Consider the following 18792-nt stretch of genomic DNA (forward strand, 5'->3'; position numbering starts at 1 on the left):
TATTTGCAGATGGCCGCAACCTTGTCGGGGTCTACTTCCACACCTTGGAAGGTATGCTGCATTTGAAACAGATGGCATTTCCTTATGTTGAGAGTCAACTGGGCTTGATGTAACCTGCTAAAGACTGCTTCCAAATATTGGAGATGCTGTTCCGGGGTCTGTAAAATAAACAAGAACACTATCCCCTTCGGCTCTCCCAACACCTGTTCCATCAACTGCTAGAAGGGTGGTGCTGGCATTTCTGAGAGCAAAGGGCATAACCTTGAAATAGTATAACCCCAACAGAGTGATGACAGCCGTTTTCAGCTTGCTGTCTTCGTCCATGGCTGTCTTCGTCCGCCTGCCAGTAGCCCTTCCGTAGATCCATTGTGCTTAAATAGACAGAACCCTTCACGGATTCCAGGGCCTCATGTGCTAAGGGCATAGGGTAAGCTTCATGTAACATTCATGTATCACAGAAAAATGGACGGAACCATAAGGCTGGTTGTGAGGTGATTCTGCTATGATTATTATCCTATGAGGTGATTATTCTCCTGAAGTTTCTTCTTTACCATGACCACATAAAAATAAATCCTTCCCTTCATGTTAACCCAGTTCAGTGCAGTTCTTGGCTTTGTAAGGAACTGGTGTGTCTTCCCATTAGGCATCATGTAGTAACCCAAGTATGGCTGAAGGGACATTTTGCTGAGGAGTAAAAAGTCCACACTTAGTAGAACTGACATGCAGAAGTTGTCATCCTTCAGCACATCGGTTTTGTAGGACACCTCGTGAAGCTCGAGAACAAGCAGAAGTTCCCCTTCAGCCTTGCTGTCTTGTCCATCTGCCATGATGAAGGCCCAGTTTCCACATTGCTGTGGGCTTTCATACTCCCTGGAGGTCTGTCTCCGCAAGCTCTCCTGGATGAGCGCATATGTGCAACCAGTGAACAACACGACATGGTCTCTAGCTCCCCAGATCTGAATGGGCACGATGGGAAGAGAGTTCGGTCCTTGCATTGTGGCCAGATCGCACTCATTGACGTGCTTTTCCCCACTTTTTCTCTACGGTTTCTTGGTATAGTGTTCGTCTGAGCTGACATTCTGCTCCAGTGACCTTTAGATGAAGCCCAGTCTCTCTTTATCGTGAATCCATTCACATTAACTCTGACTTTTATTTTGTGTGAAGGCTTTGTGCACTTCACACAACGCTGCCAAGGGTTAAAAATAACAACATGGTTTTGAATCAGAAATACCAAATGTCATTTTTTATTTCTAGATATACAGTATGTTTCTACTTGGGCTACAGATTGCGGTGGCCAGGATGCTGCGTGCTACGATTTCCGTGGTGTGTTCGTAAAAGATGTCATCGTGCACTTGATTTATACGGGTTTTAAAGCTTTAATATCAGAAACTCTTGAGTCAGGAGTCTTTCAGGACATAAATCTAACACTGGAAGTGAATCACACTATGCTTTGCTAACCTATTTTCACCCTCCTCATACTTCAGAAATGATCAGTATAAAAAGGAACCACAGAGGAATATAGACAACAGAGTGAGTCGTCGTTTCCATCTGGTTGAACATTTCCTTCAAACTGGTTATGTTCAGATCATTTCTCTTATCCTGTTTACTGTTGGTCTGAGTCAGTGCATAGCTGAACACAGGTAGTTTCCCCAGAAGGTGGGTGGTTCTGCTGAGACTGAATCATTTATACCCTTTAGACATATTTGGACAACTTAATGACTAATGAGAGCTTCATCATTTGAGATTTCAGTTTATCTAAAAAGGCTACATGAAAATTCAGTATCCCATTCTACTGAATTCTGTAGAAAATGTTACGGTATTATAACAGAATTTCATAAATTCACACATTTGTCTACGTGGACACAAGGGTGACACATCTCTGCGTTAGAAAGAAGGCATGTGACTCACGGCTCCGCCTCCAACAGAGGTGCTGTGATTGTAAATGCAAGCTAGTCCTATCAGCTCACACTGATTGCCACATACATATACATGTACAGCCAACCTCGCCCCACAAGTCCAGCTGTAATCATTAACTTGTGCACTCTCAGAGAGAGAAAGAGAGGCGCCGAACCAAATCCAAAATCTGCAGTAAAACTACGTACGAATGTCCAGGCAGAAGATTTAGCATCCAGCTAGAGGCTGAAACACTGCCACTTTCGGCAGCATAAGTTGGAGTAGCCAAGTGGGAAGATCTGGACTCTTCAGGTCAGTTTCCAGTACTCTGTGTTTACCAGGGGAAAATTTGACACATGCACCCCACATTCAAACACAGATAAACCTGAAATGGCCTGAAATGGGTCTTTTTTTTTTTTTTTTTAAATCAGCTGTGGCTCCCTAGAGCTGTTTGATGATTAATAGTGCTGATATCGGAGCATTCCTGGAAAGATAAGGCTACGTGGACCGAAGTCGACAGGGTGGATCGCAGTGGAGAGGCTGAGTGTGAGAGTATGGGTGAGCTGGAGGGAGAGAAGGACTGGCGAAAGCTGGAGACACACTTTGAGGTGAAGGTCTTCCTCACAGTGCTCTATAGCCTCATCCTCGTACTGGGCATCGTGGGAAACAGCATCACCATTCATGTGGCTCAAGTGCTCCAGAGAAATGGCTACCTACAGAAGAACGTTACAGATCATATGGTGAGCCTCGCCTGCTCTGATTTGCTGGTCCTGTTGATTGGCATGCCCGTAGAGCTCTACAGTGCTATCTGGTTCCCTTTCACCTCCGCCTCTGGGAACGTGTCCTGCAAGATCTACAATTTCCTGTTTGAGGCGTGCAGCTACGCGACCATCCTGAACGTGGCCACACTGAGCTTCGAGCGCTACATGGCCATCTGCCACCCGTTTCGCTACAAGTCGCTGGCACACACCCGGACTGCCCACCTCATCCTGGCTGCGTGGCTCACGTCGGTGCTCGTTGCTGTGCCGCTGCTGGTCACCACAGGGACGGAGGGTCACGTTGTGGAGCCTGGAGGGGCTCCAGCACAGAATCTGACGTTTTGCACTAACCTGATGGACCACTGGAGGATGTACCGCTCCAGCGTCTTCGGGGCCTTTCTCCTCTACCTGCTCATCCTGGGAGGCGTGGCCTTCATGTGCAGGAGCATGGTCGCTGTGCTGAGGGCTCCCATGGTGACAGCAGACACTTCGGCAGGTGGAGGGGAAGTACGAGTACCCAAGCACGAAAGTGCAAGGCTCAAAGCATCCCGCAAACAGACCATCCTTTTCCTAGGTAATGACAGTGTTGTAATGTGTGAAGGCTAGTATCTGTACTGATAGAAGATGGAGTTTAAGACATTTTAAGACATTTAATTTTTCCAATATGTCCATTATAGTATGTGAAATGCCATGGAGCATTAGCTCATATCGTCACCATTTTTAAGAACAGAAGAAGACAGGCTGTGTTAGGTATTTCCAACTTGCATCATTTAAAATGTTCTATGTCTTTAAATATGCTTCCTCTCACTATCTCAAGGGCCCAAGCAGAGATAGAGTGAGGAATGCATTGTGTACACAGAGGTGCACCCACAGAACCATTAACATAAGGGCATCTTTGTTCATTTTTGTTCATTTGTTCATCTTTTGTTCATTACATGTTAATCACAATAGTGAAGAAGGGATTGTTTTCAGTCATTTAAAAAAAAAAGTGGTTTATGCGAATTTTAACGTTTTAAGAAATTAGAATTAGAATCCTAGTACTAATTCAAGCAATAAATCAGATGAGTAGAATTTGGGGATAACCATTTGGCACTATGTAGTAATTAAATTAAGCAAAGCACCTAAACAGATGTACTTGAGATATGTCACCTCTGATCAGAGAAATTTGCACACAAGTTCCCAGATCACTGTAGTGCAATGATCTGGAGACTTTTTCAGATGAACCTAAGTGACCCCCAAAACATCATATTATTAGCATGCAACCCCAAACACCACATTAATCAATTTAAAACGTGCTGCAAATCAAGACTAAGTATGGCAGGATAATATCAGTTTTAATTCTGGGTTATGGAGCTGTAACTCTCTCAGCAATGCCAAAATTCAAATCCAGTGGTTCCCTCCTTTCTCACAGAGATAAAAGCAACCTTGGCCATACCCCAGTGTTTAAGGGAGTTGTAAATAGTTTTTTTAAGATTGAAAAGCAACAATTCAAGAAACTGTGCACCCAACCCAACCACATCAGCCTCTGCTTGCCTACATATGCATGTTTATATGTTCTCAGGAATATCTGTGTGTGTGTTTGCGTTGTGTGTGTGTCTGCCTGCCCAGTGTTGATCGTCTGCATGCTGTTTGTGTGCTGGATGCCCAACCAGGCACGCCGTCTGATGACAGCAGCTGTTCCCAAGTCGATGTGGACGAGGGACTACCTGACAGTGTATGCCGTGCTGCAGTCTGTGGCTGACACCTTCTTCTACCTGAGCTCGGTGCTCAACCCGCTGCTGTACAACCTCTCCTCGCGGCAGTTCCGTGCCGCCTTCCTACAGACCCTGCGCTGCCGCCTCGCCGTCCAGCACGTCAACAAACGCAGGCTGGATGAGCACAATGCCTCGCTCGCCTCCAGCCACCTCCGGCGCCCCCTGTTGCGCATGTCCTTGCGCCGAAGCGCACTGCCCTCCGTCCGGACAGCCCATTCTGTGAGCCAGAGTGCAGGGGGTGGCCCCGTGGTCCAGGTCTTAACTCCGCCTCCATCTGTCACCTCGGAGACGGAAACATCAGAGTGCCAGTAGATCAGGCTGGGGCTCCTCCTACCCAAACTGCCTCTCCAATTTTTAAAGCACTATAAGACATGCAGCCCTCATTCCTTTCTTGTACAACTCCAATCCTGTAAATACTACTATTTCATAACCTGTTGTTTGCTTGCATGAGAGACTGTCAGCTTTGACAGATATAAGACATGTAGTCTGAGTACCTTGCTAATGTCATCATTCCTCTTCCTGGCATCATGGTTTTTTAACACTTTCCTCACTCTTGGCTTTCTCCCAATTATAGCTGTAATTTGGCATTTTTGAAAGGCTGCCATAGCTGTTTTGTTACTTGCCTTGGTTGCCTGATCTCATGCCTGTCTCAGCAGCAGACAGTCTCATCAATAGAGCTTTGATAACATCCCTACTGCATGGTTCGGTGCGTGCACCGTCACTGCTGAAAAAACATTAAAGACCTAATCTGGATTGGTTTCTTCCCGGTACTTCATGACTGCATCAATACTCTTGGGCACTCTTTGTGGTAGCTCAGTGGTTAAAGTACTTGACTTATAATTGGAAGGTTGCTGGTTCAAGCCCCACCACTGCCAGGGTGCCACTGTTGGGCCCCTGAGCAATGCCCTTAACCCTCAATTGCTCAACTTGTACTCACTCATAATTGCTTTGGATTGCTTTGGATAAAAGCGTCAGCGAAATGCCGTAAATGTAAATGATGGAGACCGTAACTCTGAATGGGAGGTTGATGGAGACTGTCATTTAGGAAGGTTAAATGGATGCTCTGGCTGCTATGTAAACGGTCCTGTGGTCAGAGTTTATGCTTACCTCCTGTCAGGCCTGGGTTTGAACTGCCTTCAGCCTTCGTAACACAGGCACTAAGTCATTTATCCATTCCTTATCACAATTTCTCCTTTTATCTAGCCAACCAGTAGACCACTGACCTGAATTACTGTTGAGATTCATTATAGAAAGATTATGGATGTAGCCGCAGTTTAGTGAGTATGGGACAACAGAGGGCGCTATGTCCACTAAAATAAATTTGTACAAGCTTTTGTCCACTGCATACTCCTAGTTACATTCACTAATGCTGGCAAATTAGTTGCAGAATAATGTAGCTATATTTTCAAGCCCATTGTAATTCTCATTGTAATTTCTTCTTTGAAGGAATCTACATAACTATTTAATTATGGTTAAAAATGGAAATTATCGTAAAGAACAATCTTTCATCAAGCAACTTTAAAGTTTGTCAAATTGGAATGACTAGTGAATTACCGAGATTGTGTGGATGTCAAACTTGTAAATAGTAGCAGCCTGGGTCGGACGTCAGTTTTGTTTATCTGCCTTTGCTTCATTCATGCACCTTTCTAAAGGAGAATGTGTTCAGAGAAGAATTCACTGTAACTAGATTGCTGGGGATTCAGGAGGCTGAGCAGAGACGGAGGTAAGGACTGCCCTTCAGGAGGCTGAGCAGAGACGGGTGTAAGGACTGCCCTTCAGGAGGCTGAGCAGAGACGGGTGTAAGGACTGCCCTTCAGGAGGCTGGGTGAAGACTGCCCTTCAGGAAGCTGAGCAGAGACGCGGGGTTGAAGACTGCCCTTCAGGAGGCTGAGCAGAGACGGGGGTAAAGACTGCCCTTCAGGAGGCTGAGCAGGGACGCGGGGTTGAAGACTGCCCTTCAGGAGGCTGAGCAGAGACGGGGGTAAAGACTGCCCTTCAGGAGGCTGAGCAGAGACGGGGGTGAAGACTGCCTGTCCTTCAGCGTTCGTGTGAAGAGGTGAAGTTACGGAACGGCCGTACGAGTACGGCTGGATACGAGGGTGAAAAAACTCATACCTGGAAACGCGCGATATATAGTTGGGTAGATAAGTGATTCGAGCCGTAAATATAAACAGTGTCCAGTTTTTTACTGACAGTGACAGTATTTAAGAATCGTATCTGGCTCTTAAAGGGCCATTTTTGGCTTAGAGTCAAACCCGAGCGATTCAGACCGATCTTTCATGTCGCTCTTGTTTAGAAAGATTTTGCCCGAAGGGTCGACGTTGTTGTTGGATTTTTTGGTCAGGTAAACTCGTCGCGTTTTTATATATCGTTTAGTTTTCCATAAACTACTCGACCGTTAGTAATAAAGAGCTAGGTAAGCTGCCAAATGTTTGAGCGGTTAATAGCTCCCAGAGATAGCTAGCTATCGTAGCTAGCTTAGCTAACCAAGCGAAATGGACTGTCACGACGGTCACCACAGAACTGACCCACATCGAGGGAATCGCTTATAGCTAAAATTAGCCAACAAAGCTTAGTCAGCCTGCTAGATTCAGTAGCTCACTTAGAGACAGACTGTTTCAGTGCCATGTTTTTGTGACCAAGCGATGTCAGGACGGCGAGATTTAACGTTTCGAGAGTTAGCTGTGTAGGTTGACGAAATAAATCCGGATGAAATGCAAGGTAGACTCGGTGGTGAAGTCTCTAATAATACGGCGTCAGTGCGGAATCGTAGTGCTAGCCAGTGAGCTAGCTGCTTGGATCGGTTGCCGAAGCTAAGTTGCGCTGCACTTCGGAGAATCAAAGTCAACATGGAGCAAAGCTGTTTGTAAAAGCTGGAAATCATGTACTCTCTGTTCACGATCGTATGCAAAAATCCTGCCATTGGACTGTTCCGATCGGGCGAATGAACGCGGACACTTGGCTGGAGAGAAGAGGAAAACGCACATCTACGAAACTTGGAGCAAGTGGCCCGGTTCTACTTTGGGCGATAAACGTTAAGGGTATGGCCGTCTCGGGCCGTGTGTCGGTCCTGGCGTTAGGGCTGTTCGCCCAGCTGCTTCTCAGCCCGGTTGCTGGTAAGTGTTTTCATGCGTACGGCATCGTGTAAATTTGATATGTCTCGTACTGACTATACGGGACGAAATGCGTTTCTTGACACGTCCTGCTTATAATAAAAATAAGAGACAAGCTTATTGTAACGTCAGTTCGCTCCCCATTGCCTTTCTCATGTTAACTACTGCGTTAATAATTCTAGTTCTATAATTTTCTAGTTTTGTAAACTGAATTTCAGTACATATTTTAAAGGGTTTATAGAATATATTTGTAGTATTTTGTATTTTATGTAGGGTTTATAGTTAAGTTATTTATCTCAAAATAAACTGTTCTGTAACTACTATGGATTATTCAGTAACTACGCTGAAACTAGTATGGAAGGTGTGTAGATACAAGTTTGAGGAATGAGAGTTGGGACCCACCACCAGTGGGGTCCATGGACTGTAACGCTTTATTCAGGCATAGAATGATTTGTGTTTTTAACTATTGTCTCAGTTCTGTGGGGGTTATCTTGGCCAAACACAAGAAAAGCCCACTGTCATCAACTGAGTGATTGTAGCTTAATAACCGAAACATCATTGTAATTAATCAAGTTACTGTCAGAGGCCTATATTTATGCTTAGAGTCAGTCACTGCATGAAGTTACACCTTTAGCTGCTAATTTAAAAAAGCCATTACCTTGTTTACCAGTCTTTACCAGTCGCCCTGGGTAAAATATGACTGAGAGAGATGAAAAGGTGAACCGGTAAAAAGAGGGATTGAAAAGGTGAACTGGTACTGAACTGGTCTGCTATGTGATACAGCTATGTCTTCTCACGTGTAATAACAAATATGTAGTCAGATAAGCTAGCTGAGAGTCCTATCACATCCCAGTGTTTAATTTGCCAGGCATCAAGAACAGAAGGGCACGAATGAACAGCATCCTCATACACTCTTGCTTGAGCCTTCAGTCACAGTCTCTGCAAAGCAGTTAGAGTTCAGCCTTGGCTTTGATAAGATAACTGCCCCTCTCTCCGCTGGTACAGTGGCACTTGGAAGACTATAGAGAAGGACATGTTGATAGAGTTAGATTGACTCGGTTCCTTCAGATGAAGGGCAACTGTAAGTAGGGCTGTTAGAAAGAGAACAGTCCTCAAGGAATTCAAACAAGGAATTTGCACATGTTAAAGAAATCAGTCGAGAAATGTTGTAGCAAGAAATGTAGCGAGAAAATGATGTCTCTTTATTGTCAAACAGTAGCCCAAATCACATACTGTAATATCCACTCTTTTATAAAGGTTTTGTTTTAGAATATGCTCGACATGCAATCCAGAGAATGAGGGTTTCTGTTGTCTCTCAGCTCTTTTAGGAAATGAACCGTCATACGGTCAGAAACCTGACCTCCTTGTGCTGACAGACCAGCACTGTTTGCTGATAAACCAGCTCTTGGTTTAGAATGCTTCCAGTTGTGTGGAGCACTGGTGGCTCAGCCAGATGCCTCCCCTGCTGCTGGTTGACGGTCCATTAGGAAGCCCAGTACTGATTTGCCTCTGCTGTGATTATTCATTCCAAAACTGAGACCTGTGTCTGTGTCAGTAGGAGACTGAGATAAATGAACAGAGTGACTGAGAGTTAGACAGAGCCCAGTGTAGAGAGGAGAGCATGAGAGGGTCAGGCTGTCATGCATGGCACAGATAAAGATCAAGTAGAAAGTTGTGTATGTAAAAGAGGGTGAGGGTATGAGCAAACCCTCACCTTTTTGAGAATTAGAGAGAGAGAGAGAGAGAAGCCCACGCGTGATTACCCTGTCCCTCACTGTCAGTTGAAGCATGAAGCCATGTCCCCTGTTGCAGTGTACTGTGCCCAGCAGTGTTAAGTGCTGTCTGCAGTGGGCAGAAAAGACAGCCCTGGGAATGCCATTAAAACATTATTCTTGTGTGTTTTTTCCATTTGGGGAGGCATGTACCATAGGAAAATCCAAAAATCTATGTGGGTGATAAGTGTTTGGGTATTTGTATACGGGGAATGAATGCTCTTGTGAATTACATTGGCTTCCATGTTACGGTGTGCCAGTCGGGTCAGAGTTCACATGTACACAGTTTGCTCTTGGCGAGGGACAACCTCTTGGATTTGAATACATCTGGACATGGGTACATGTACCGTGCAGTACAAATAATCAGGATATGTCATAGCCTGGTTCTGTACCTGCTACCCGCTGACCACCATCATTTAGTACCATACTGGCTTGCACTGAGAGAAGCCTTAGGAGAGCGACCTCATACAACTTCATCCATATTGGTCTAGAGTACCTATTATACCTAATATGCAGTATTACGAATAATACTTTATACTAATGATATTGGTAAGTATTACAAAGTGGACAGAATTGCTACATTTTGACCCATACCTTATTGAACATAATCACGGTCCCTCGGATAGCCTCTGATAAATAAGAAACTATTCTCTCAAGCTCATTTTAATGGGGTAACCCCTGAAAATGTTTTTTTTTTCTCCTACAAAGGTGGGACATACCTTCAGGGAGTCTATGTATTCAGAACATGTTTTTAATAACAGTAAGCATTAATGTCATGTTTGGTTTTTGGAAGTGTTTGGGCTAACTGCAACCTTTTGTAAACTTCTGCACAAAGTCCATAAAAGCATGGTTTAACAGCAAGATGGAAAGTAAGGTTGTTTTTGGTGGTTTTTGTTTTGGTAGACCATCTACAGGCACCTGTGACTATACTGTTAATTTAGTTTTTTTTGAAACAGAGAATTATCAGGTTATATAAAAGCTTAGGCAAATGGCTCACCCTATTATACAGTGTATAAGCCATGTAAGAAACTGCAGAGGAGCAAGGTGTTGTGTATACTTATAAACAATGGGAAAACACAGTTCTTTGTCAAGGTGTTTAATTGTCTTTAAAAACCTAAATTCTTTGCTACTTTGCTGTAGCCTAACACAGGCCCGTCCTGTTTCCATGCCACTATGAGGACATAGAGTTAAATGCAAATCATGTGGGTGGAGCTTTTGCCTTGGATTCCTGTCCTGCTCTGTAATTACCATAATGCGCTACATATTTCATCTGGGAGAAATTCTTATTATTATTTCCCTTTGAGTTGTACTGTCTCTCAAATGTGTTTGATGACAGAAAGAAAATGAACTCAGCAGAATATTAATGTGAATTCATATTAGTCTTAAAGTAAAATCTCCCTTTGATTTATTTATTTTTTCTCTCAAAAAACGCAATATCGACTGAAGATCTAGTCCCAGAGCTACTTTGTGTGTTGTCATCTCTGTTCTCCCATCCGGCGTGTGTGTGTGTGAGAGAGAGGGAGAGAGAGGGAGAGAGAGGGAGGGAGAGAGAGAGGGAGTCCTCAGGCAGCCTGAAGGAATTCGCCCCTCTGTGGGGTATGCCAGGAAGTAGGAGGTGAGTATTGGCTGCACAATGTTACTATGTCAAGTTATGCTGTGTTATATTTTACTCTGATTGTAGAGAAGTATGTGTGGGTTGTTGGTTCACTGAACTGTGTGGTCCTTTTCGTTTGAAAGTGTGTGTGTGTTTGTGTGTGTGGAGTGCGGGGACGAGTGAAGTAAGTATGTGCACCACTGTTCCTGGATGGTATTGTCTGTTGGCCTACAGTGTCAGCTTGGTGTCTGAGCTGCTGTGACACTGCTGTGAGATGTGCATGGTGTCGCTGTCAAGTACGTGCATCCACAAATATATACACATTGGAAGATTTGTGAGACATTCTAAAATTGGGATTGCACAAGATCATGTTATTTCATGTCTGCTGAGCAGCTCATTTCTGAGGAGCAGTGGTGAGTTAGAGCTCAATAGGTACTATAATCAGCAGTGTGTGTGTGTTTGTGGGGGGGTGTCTGCAGTGTACAGTGTGGTGCTCTGTGGCAGCAGGATTTAGACTAAACAATGTGTCTCTCCGTGGCTCCATGGGCTGGCGAGGGGAGGGATTGTGTCTTTGGAGGGGGAGGGGAGAGACATTCCCTTGCGGTGACGCCGACTCCCCCAACATGCATACACGCACATGCACCACTTTGGCATCAGCTCAACAGATTAAATATAAGATTCTTGGTTTTTTTTCTTATTCTTTGAGTGATAGGCACCCGTCATCCCCCGTTGCAAACACATTTCACACACTAATTGAAAAATCATTTCACTGGGGGAATGTAACATGGCCCTCTTGAAGTCCTGCGCACTGCTTTGAAGGGTTATCTACCCTCTCTCTCTTGCTCTCTCTCCCCCTCCCTCTTTTTTTCTCTTTTTGTTTTGCTTTTCTGTTTTTCTCTTTTTTTCTGCATTCCCCATTACTTTATAAACATTTTTTTATAAACCTCCACTTGCATATAAATCAACTAACACAAGCGGTATTGCTTCTACAGAGTAAGTCCTATAAACACACACACACACACACACACACACACACACACACACACACACACACACACACACTTCTGTAAACGCACACACGCTGCCCACCATGAAATGGTGTCTCTCTGGTTTTGGCTGTCAGCCACAGAGACTCCGTTCCTCCTCTCCTCCCCAGCTGCCCCCCACCCCGGCTGCTTTTGTGCTGTGTTTCAGAGGCTTGGATCACTTTACGCTCACTGTCACAGGGAGAAAAAACAGATGCCAGGTTGATCTCTTGAGTTGCATTAAAGACTCTTCGTCGGTGTCGAGAAGTGATGGGATTTCATGTTGCATAGGCTGACATTTGAAATATTTGATAAACTGGCTCTGCTCCGCTCAAGGCTACACGCTACACTATGTTTCCTTTTTTTCCACAGAGCAGAGAAGAAAAAAAAACCCGCCTTAACGCAGCGCCTTTGACATTATTTTGATTAGTTGGTTTCCTAATCTGCGGAAGAAGACACTCAAGCCTGCCCGACGCAGAGATACCATTGGGGAAGTTGACATTTCAAAATAGCCCTCCTGTAGACAAGAGATAGAGATTTGGCTACCTTTCGCCTCACAGAAGAGCTGGGCGCATAGTCTGAACTGGAGCTGCATTAGGAAAGCTTGGCATAGGCTCCCATAGCTGCACAGCTCACGGGTGGGGGGGAGCCATTCTTTTGCCAGCTGCGCCTACATGTCTGGGTGGCGAGAGGCAAGTGCCGAGCGGGGAGCTGGGCTGGGGGCGGGGCTGGGGCAGCTGGGGGGTGGCAGGGGGTTGTTGTAAAGGAGTGTTTCAAAACCTTGGCACCGCTCTCTGTGGTCAGAGGCACAGCACTGAGGCTTTTAAAGCTCCGTTTTCGTGTCACAGCTACAGTCACACACCCACCGAACGGCCCCGTGCCAGTGGAACGACTGACGAACAGGGCAACTTGTAGTCTCTACATCGTGTGGCACGATCATGTTTTAGTGCACGGAAAGTACTATATATAACTTTCTTTTCTTTGGACTGTGTTTCTCTTAGAAACAAGATTTGTCTTGAAGGGTGTTTGTACTATAGTGCATGGGGGGAATATATTACACAGGTAAAAATAACCCCAGATTTAGCACTTCAAAAAATAGGTAATGAGCCAGCTGTTTGTGTAGTCATTCAGTAAGGTTTTTGGTACTCACCTAGTTTCAGGGAAAGCTATTACTTTTGACACGGTTAATGTCATCATTAACTTATCATTAACTCAGTTTACCACTAGGTACACTCTGACCTCTAAACAGAGGCCTGTGTTAAAATGTGTTGTAATTTAAATTGAGAATAAGCCCGTCACTCAATCATCTTTTTTGGCTGAATGTTAAAGATGCCATTAGGACTGCAGTGATTTTCACCATTAGCAAGGTGAAAAATGTATCCACAACAACATTCATAATTGGTGTGTTGTTTATTCAAGAACAATATAGTACTCTTTTACCAAATTGCTGTTTTGTGAGGACAGTGTGCCATAAATGGTTAATTTGCATCATTTACAAATTTAACGTCCCTCAGTTACAGAGCTGCTGATAGATTTTGACATTTTCAGTGTTCGTTCTGTTCATAAATGTATGGCATTTCGTTTATCTGGTGTGAATAGAGCAGTCATTCAGACACTCTTGTAAAAGAGATTGTTGTTTTTAGTCAAGTATTGCATATAATTTTGTAAAAACTCACTAACAAAATTATTTGCTTACCAAGAATGTCACATTAAACCTAACAAGATTGGTTGTTGGGTATGCTGAGCTCCCATTGTTTGGAAAATCTGTTTTGTGTGTAGAAAATCTATTTTGTGTACTTATTGTACATGCAAAACAGGATGTAGCCTATATTGAGTAAGAGGAACTGTTTGCATGTAGCATATGTTATAGTAATGCTCTAAATATTTTTTGAATGCTGTGTTTGTTTTTTCCTTATCTAATAATCTTCCTATTTTAAATTTGACCTGTTTTCCCATATACTTGCAACATTAATGTTGTCGCTTATCTCCTGTGCATTTCCATCTTGTCAGCCATGTATCTCATGACATGTGGGAGTCCTCGTATATCAAGGCTCTTCAGTGTGATAATTAGCTGGAGGTCAGGCACGAGTACCCTCTTGATTAGTCTCTCTCCCAGAATCTGTTGGAAGGAAAACCAGTCGCCTAGTTACAGCCTTTCCAATCCTGCCAGTCGTAGTATTTTATGTAATGGAAGCTTCTCTGAGCAGGTTCCCATAGTGACAACTTGGTAGCTGAAAATGGGTGGGGTTGGTTTCCACAAGATAGAGAGAGGTTGATGGTATTAGTGTTGTCTTTCCCTTCTCCATACAGAACCCTTTTGCACACTGAAATGTTTACACATTGGCTTGGGAAACCTGTTACGACACGTTCCAAGAGTTTTTAACATGCTAATACACATTTACAAATCCCTTGACCCTTTGTGTGGATAATTGTAGACTTTCCCTCTAGCTGCTAGTAGGTAAACAGGTCTGGGGATGGCTAATCTGAGCGCTGTAACTAGCTCTGATGGATGGAGACGGAGGCAGAGACGCCATCTGGCCCAGCCAAGCTCTGATGCGCACAGTTAATTTCAGCCAGTGTTCTTCACTGATCCGGTAGTGGGATAAGCAAAGAGTAGGATGTCTTCAGGACAAATGTTTTTTCCTGCAATGCCTGCCTAGTGGTTTCACACACCCACCAGTCTTGGAGCTTTATGGAGTTTCTTTTGTAACAGGTCACGCTGGGATTTGAGTAAGGCAAAGGGGTCATTACTCAGTTTAAAAAGACACTAACATTTGCGTGCTTAGAGCCATGACGTTATAAATGTTGGGTAATCACATTAATTGGCTCTTGGACAACATTTACTGGTATTAACATGCAACTCAGGTGCTTGGAAACATGATTTTATAGAGGGGTTCTTTTTTGCCTTCCTCACAGAGGAGAACATTGCTTGGCTGGTCTTAACACCTTCATTCTATGAAGCTGTTAGTTCACATTATTCTCTCGTGCAAGAAACCCCAAAAAAAGCCTTTCTTGTTCTTTGTTCCGTGGAAAGGATGGTACAGAGTCTCGGTGTCGGCACTGGCTTTGTTGCTGGGCAGTAGCAGCGAGCCCTGGATCTGGTCGGCTCCCTCCTCCTCTATGCAGGGCCGATCTGACAGGCTCCGGCACACAGCCCCCTCATGCAGAACGGCCCGCCGTCTGAGGCATGCTAAGCCACGCCCCCTCCTACCTTCTGCTCTCCCCACCTCCCCCGCCCAGCTCATACTCCTACAGGCTGCTGCTCCAATTTCCCATATGCCCTCTGGGCAGGGTCTGTACGAATATTCCTACTTAAACCTTTTTTTGCCATCTTTGTGACGCTGTATTAAGGTTTAGCAATGGATTTCTCGATGAGGTGAGAAACAGCAAGTGAAAGGTTGGCATTTGACTGAGGGTTTGATGGAAATATTTACCATGAATGACCAGTTTGCCCTATAGCTTGAGCATGTTTCCATAAATCGTCTCCCATCAGCACTACTTATTATCTTCGTAGATCTCTAACCTACAAGGCATCCAAATTTATGAAGTATAGTTTCATTCCATCTTGAGAGATTTGACATTGCCCTCGTTTAATGACAGACCTGCTTCTTAGAAGTATAAAACAAACTATGTGCTGCATGGATAATGCCTTAGTCTGATTAAACCCCCTTATTGATGTGCTTGGGAATTCCCCGCAATATACAGATTTCTGTATATGTAGGTTCTTTCTTGTTTTTTGCATCATGGCATTTTTTCATTAGCCTTAGAATAGTGTTATCTCAAAGCAATGGTCTAGATTTAGCTTAGTAAAATCGTCATTTTGATTGAACACATTTCTGCAGTTTTCAGCACTCGTGGACCAGAAAGTCAAGTGAGGAGTCGACGATGACGCAATCAAAAAGAGTGAGATAAAGAAAAAGAAAGGGTCCCTCATGCCAGCTCAGCGTGACTGGCTGTTTGTCCTCCTTCTTTGTGTATTTCTGTCTGTTTTGATCACTCTCCCTGGCTCACTTAATAAATGGGCCGTCATCACCGTAAAGTGCTTTGGTGACTCAGGCGAGTGTGTATGCATGTGCGTGGTATGGTCATGAGAGAGCATGTCTCTGTGTGCTGTCTGGAGTCTGTTTGCCCATCTCCATGCCTTTGTTCTGTTCGTGCAGTTTGTTTGCATATCTTTGTGAGCGCCGTGTGCGTTATTTACAGCCTTTAGTGAACTGGGTGACAGTAAGAGAGTTCCTGTCTGCTAAGCAGGCAACCCAGCCAATTGTTTTTGTTTTGTTTTTGTTTTGTTTTGATTTTCTCTGTCCTTTCTGTCCTTTTTCACATCCCAAATGGCTACTACAGTACTGATGGGAGTCTCCAAATACTCATTAGTGTGTTACTGAAATCTGGAGCCCTGCCAGCAAGTTCATGCAGCCTTCCTTGGGAACTTGGAGCTGGAAGGAGAGGGGTGGAGCAGGATGAAGCAAGGAGGTGGAGTTTCACAGGGTGGGAGGAAATAAGCAGAAAAATGTTTTCTCTTCTCTGTTGTTCACATTTGGGATTTAAGGTTGTGTAGATGTAAATCCTCTTCAGGGAGTGTCGCTGTGCAGACCTTTAATTCCATAAAGGAAATCAAATTCTGTGTGGAAACCCTTTGTTTTTTCTGATACATTTTTCTTCTAATCTCCTTATACATTTGATGTGAAAGTTTTATCAAGTACAATCATTTGTATTGTGAGGCTGTGTGTGTGTGTATGTACCTGCTTCTTGTGAGGTGCTGTGTGTGCCTGTGCATGTTGTGAGGCTGTGTTTATGTAGGGATACTGTGATTGTGTATGTACACATGTTGTGTGTCTGTGTGTGTGGCACGTGTTGTGAGGCTGCATGTACGTGCCCGTGCGTGTTGTGAGGCGACATAGTTACCATTGTGCTGAATGTCTGGCACGTAATCAGATTATGCATCGTAAATCACAGAGAGAAGAGCAGCCCCTTGCTGTAAACTCATGTTTTGGTCCATAAGCCAGAGGGTGGCCTCTCTGTGCTGGGCCCAACCCAGCGCAGCTCAGCCCACCGAGTCCTCCCTCCCCTCTGCCCACCCACTCCCCTGCCTTTCACTGAGTCTTTTGGCTGCTATGGGGAAAGAGGCCTTTTCTTTATGTTAACTCAAAGCCAATGGTCATTTATAGCTCTGGGAAATGGACAATAGACCTCAAAGCACCTTGAAGTCTAGAATATAACTGGGCTGTAGCAGCAGACCATGGTCTTCAGCAGAAACTGTAACATCTGTAACTGTGGCACTCTGTAACTACGGTAACATGAAAGTTACAAGTTGTTTGGATGCAAGTTGCTTCCTTCAGGGGATGGTGCCATACAGGCCTGGTTCTGCTTTTCATCAATCTTGTCTTTTTCTGAATCAAATAATAACAGGAACAATAGATAAACTGAATCTATTAAGTAGAGGCGACATTCGCTTTACTTTAAGTAACCCTAAAGCTGCCTAAAAATGAAGCTTTTAGACATTTAATGGGATGGTCACCCTGGGTGCATGTGTAATTTTCTTGCCCTCAGTTCAGCGAGGAATACAGAGGCTCTTCATTCTAGCAGCAATACAGGATGAAAGGCTCCTCGACAGAGTCGTCGTCACACTGGTGTAAATCACATCGGCCTGAGATGTGTGTGCTTCCATTGTAACATAATTACGTGTTTCATCGTGGCTGTGTTTTGCAAGCCCGCATATGCTACCATCAAGCTGAAGCTCCTTTTACAAAGGTAGTGAGCTCCTCTGCTCTTGCCGCTGTCTAAGATCTCCCTGTCTGTTCTCCACCTCTCAAGTGCTCCAGTGGGCAGACCAGGAACGTCTGTGCCAAAGCTCATCATGGGTGGGGGGGGATAATATGATCCCAGGTCACTTCTGCTGTTATTAATACAGGTATTTTATTCCTGCTATCTGTCTCACACACATATGCTTTTGGTAAGGGTACAGTGTGTAGCTGCGGTTGGAAAGTGAAGGACTTTGAGATGGTTTGCATTCATGCTCGTGACTTTCCATAGCTGAGCATTGCTTTATGAGGAGAGAGAGAGAGAGAGAGAGAGAGAGAGAGAGAGAGAGAGAGAGAATGAAGAATGGGGGAAAGGAAAGGAAGCCAGATTGCTGTGTTGAACAGAAACGGGCACCTTGAGCTGTGGTGCGTAAACACTGAACATGTGTCCATTGCATTTTTCTGATGGAGTCTTTTTTTTTTATGCTTTGTGTGTCTGTGAGTTTTGTGAGTGGTCAGTGGGAGCTCTGCTGACTGCTGTTTTAATGTGCTTTTCAGAGTGGCCTTGAGACACAGAGCCATCAATGAAATTCAGGAAGTTCTAGGCCAGCTGGGGGCTGTATTGGTTCTGGCTAATCTCAAAGCTGTCCAGCAGCACAGATAACCTGGGTACATCCATAAACAACTGACTGTTTTTAACACCAGGACAAAAATGGATGTGCATATAGGAATATTAAATTGATCTGCAGCCACGCGTTGCTAGTCAAGCCTTTAGTTTTTCTCCTTGCTTTAGTCCTTAAAGTTCCCTGTAACCTAACCGACTAAACGGATGTCCCTGAGTAGCAGGAAGCTGTGAAATCAGTGAAGATTTGTGGACTCAGAGCCTGTCCCTCAGCCTGCAACATTTACCACTCGCTTTTAAAAGAGTCTTCTGTTTCTACAGTGCACCTGCCCCGGTCAGTGTCATAGAGAATTTCAGTTTCCATTCCTGTGTGTAGCTTCCTATGTGTAGTATCCAATAACTACCAGGCTTCATATAACCTGCTGAAACATTAGTAGGAATGAGCATGAATGGATTGGTAAATTAACTATTTCACAAAATCAACTGAAGCTGTACTCAAAGCCTTAGGGAAGATGAATTG

The 18792-nt window shown here is 44.3% G+C and overlaps 2 protein-coding genes across 3 annotated transcripts in view; both read left to right on the forward strand.

The window, feature by feature from the left end:
* Positions 1 to 1632: 1632 nt before the first annotated feature.
* On the forward strand, positions 1633 to 5158 carry gpr39 (G protein-coupled receptor 39). Its single transcript, XM_081713885.1, has 2 exons — positions 1633 to 3225; positions 4260 to 5158. The coding sequence occupies exons 1-2, from the start codon at positions 2448 to 2450 to the stop codon at positions 4715 to 4717; spliced, it is 1236 nt and encodes a 411-aa protein (XP_081570011.1). The 5' UTR covers positions 1633 to 2447; the 3' UTR covers positions 4718 to 5158.
* Positions 5159 to 6189: 1031 nt separating this feature from the next.
* Positions 6190 to 18792, forward strand: part of bmpr2b (bone morphogenetic protein receptor, type II b (serine/threonine kinase)) — a 49352-nt gene continuing 36749 nt past the window's right edge. For both annotated transcript variants that reach the window (XM_035519824.2, XM_035519829.2), the window contains exon 1: positions 6190 to 7521. In XM_035519824.2, coding sequence (XP_035375717.2) covers positions 7311 to 7521 — 211 coding nt within the window. In that variant the 5' untranslated portion in view covers positions 6190 to 7310. The remainder of the gene's footprint in view (positions 7522 to 18792) is intronic.

Source organism: Electrophorus electricus, chromosome 4, assembly GCF_041902795.1.
Source record: "Electrophorus electricus isolate QZ-2024a chromosome 4, ASM4190279v1, whole genome shotgun sequence".
Taxonomy (NCBI): domain Eukaryota; kingdom Metazoa; phylum Chordata; class Actinopteri; order Gymnotiformes; family Gymnotidae; genus Electrophorus; species Electrophorus electricus.